Source organism: Podarcis vaucheri (assembly GCF_965113315.1).
Source record: "Podarcis vaucheri genome assembly, chromosome: 8".
Lineage (NCBI taxonomy): Eukaryota > Metazoa > Chordata > Lepidosauria > Squamata > Lacertidae > Podarcis > Podarcis vaucheri.
In genome coordinates this window covers 87,558,456-87,560,457 of record NC_138766.1, presented here as the reverse complement: position 1 = coordinate 87,560,457, position 2,002 = coordinate 87,558,456, and the positions used below count along the sequence as shown (strand labels likewise).

At 44.3% G+C, this 2,002-nt stretch overlaps 1 protein-coding gene across 1 annotated transcript; it reads right to left on the bottom strand.

Moving 5' to 3' along the window:
• Nucleotides 1-1,075: 1,075 nt before the first annotated feature.
• Nucleotides 1,076-2,002, bottom strand: LOC309539538 (mas-related G-protein coupled receptor member H-like; the record flags this gene model as incomplete). Its single annotated transcript, XM_082235891.1, has 1 exon — nt 1,076-2,002. One exon carries the CDS (start codon nt 2,000-2,002, stop codon nt 1,076-1,078), a length of 927 nt encoding a protein of 308 aa, XP_082092017.1.

Here is a 2,002-nt window from a genome sequence, read left to right as displayed (position 1 = left end):
AATACAGAGCTATATGGTCCAATGGTTGCTTAGCTCTCTATCCTCCTTTGGTATATGATTAGGTGAACTATAAATGTCCTTAATACACTAAATAAGTTTTCATATGTGGAACTTCTCATGTTTGGACCTACAGTGGGTAGCCAAACCTCACCACCCTTGAACAAGAAAGAAATGTCAGCAGATTTGGGATACATCAGATCCTCCCTTAAAGAGGGCACATATTACGGTGAGACCTGGAAAACCGACACCCTGTGTTATGGGTGAGTACGATTGGTCAGCCATAACACCCAATTGGTAGGTTCCTTGTAGCTGGGTGCAATCTGGCCAATGGGACGCAGTCCAAATGGTTCAAGGGACCTATTTATGCCCATGCACGTGACCCGGAGCTCCCTCTTTTGGCACGTGCATTGGAACACCCGCCCACCTCTCCCTACTTTTAGGACTTTGCACTTGACTTTGCTATGCCATCGTGTGTCATCTGCCATTGGGACAGGGGCATGGCAGGAATTTTCCCCACTTGGCTGATTGGCTGTTGCCATTTGGGTTTCGCCTGCCGTGTAGCAAGTCATCACAACTTGTAAGGTTGCATAAAGGCTCTGGTTCAGGTGATAGGGATGGGAGAACACTCTCGCCATCCCTCTGTGAAGGGTATTCCATTAAAGGAATCCATGGACTCAATGGTTTGGTCAACCCCTGAGAGGGGGTTGTGCCCGTGCCTGAATCCAGGGGGACATTTGGGTGGCGGAGTTAGCCTGTTCCCAGCTTTCTGTTTATCCAGGTGTCCACCCTTGGCTGACCTATGCTGGAACCCTGCATGGCAGGGAGCTAGTTGAACCAGAGCCTATGCAACCAGTCACTTTCTGTAATCAATAAAGTTGTGGCCTAAATTCTGCCAAAAACAAACCAAAAATTTGAGTCATGCGTGAATTTATTTAGGGGGGAGGTTTCTGGGTCTGAACACGCAAATATCTAACTAAGTAGAAACTATAGTGTCTTATTGTAACTAGAGTGATACAGCTAAAACCTGTATTCTTTGGAGTCATCATAAGCGGATTTCAACAGAGGTGGCCTCCACTTACTTTGCAGAGTTTTCTTCTTCTTTGAAAACATTCTGGAGCCTGGCTTCCATGCTCTCCCTAGGCCTGCCTCTTTTCTGTCTCCCAATCAGGAAATATATCAAAGGGTTCACACTGCTGTTCAGAGCAGTGTTTAAGTAGCAATAAGGTAAGGAATAGGGCGCTGGTGAATGAAAAATATAAATGATCATGTAATAGGCATTCAGTGGAAAAGAAAAAAAGATGAAGAAGAACAGAGTAAGCAGGATAACCATTAGTAGTTTCCCCCGCTTTCGTTGTTGTGATTTAAAGCAGACCTTGATAAACAGGATCAGGGTGGAGATAGTCATGAGTGGTAGGCAAAAGAAGCCATTAAAAGTATACTGATAGTATTTTATGAGATCCTGTTTTCCCTTAAAAGTCAGGCAGACAATGAAGTGAATTCCAGGGAGAAGGAAAGAAAACACCCATATTAAGGCACACACAACAGTTGGCAAATATGGCGGCCGGTGGCATCGGTACCAAAGTGGGAACAGGACAGACACACACCTGTCAAGGCTGATAGCTGTCAGCAGAAACTGACCGGCATTGTACATGAATTGGAAAACATCACCAAGGAACACATGCAGAAGGGTCTCCTTCAGACCTCCTACAGCCCAAGCTACTTCTATAATCAATTCAACTGTGAGTAAGCCAAAGTCAGCAATGGCGAGGTTCAGGATGTACACGGTAAAAGGACTCCTCTTAATACGGAAGCCAAGCAACCAGATGACATTTCCAGTCCCCCAGCACCCCAAAATGCAAATTATAATTATTAATACAAACAAAACATATAGTTCTAATTCATAATACACAATCGATTTTGTGTCATCATTACTGTTGCTGTTGTTGGAAAAAGTAGTTTCATTGTACGAAAGGGACAAAGATGTTAGGTTGAAACTGGTCAT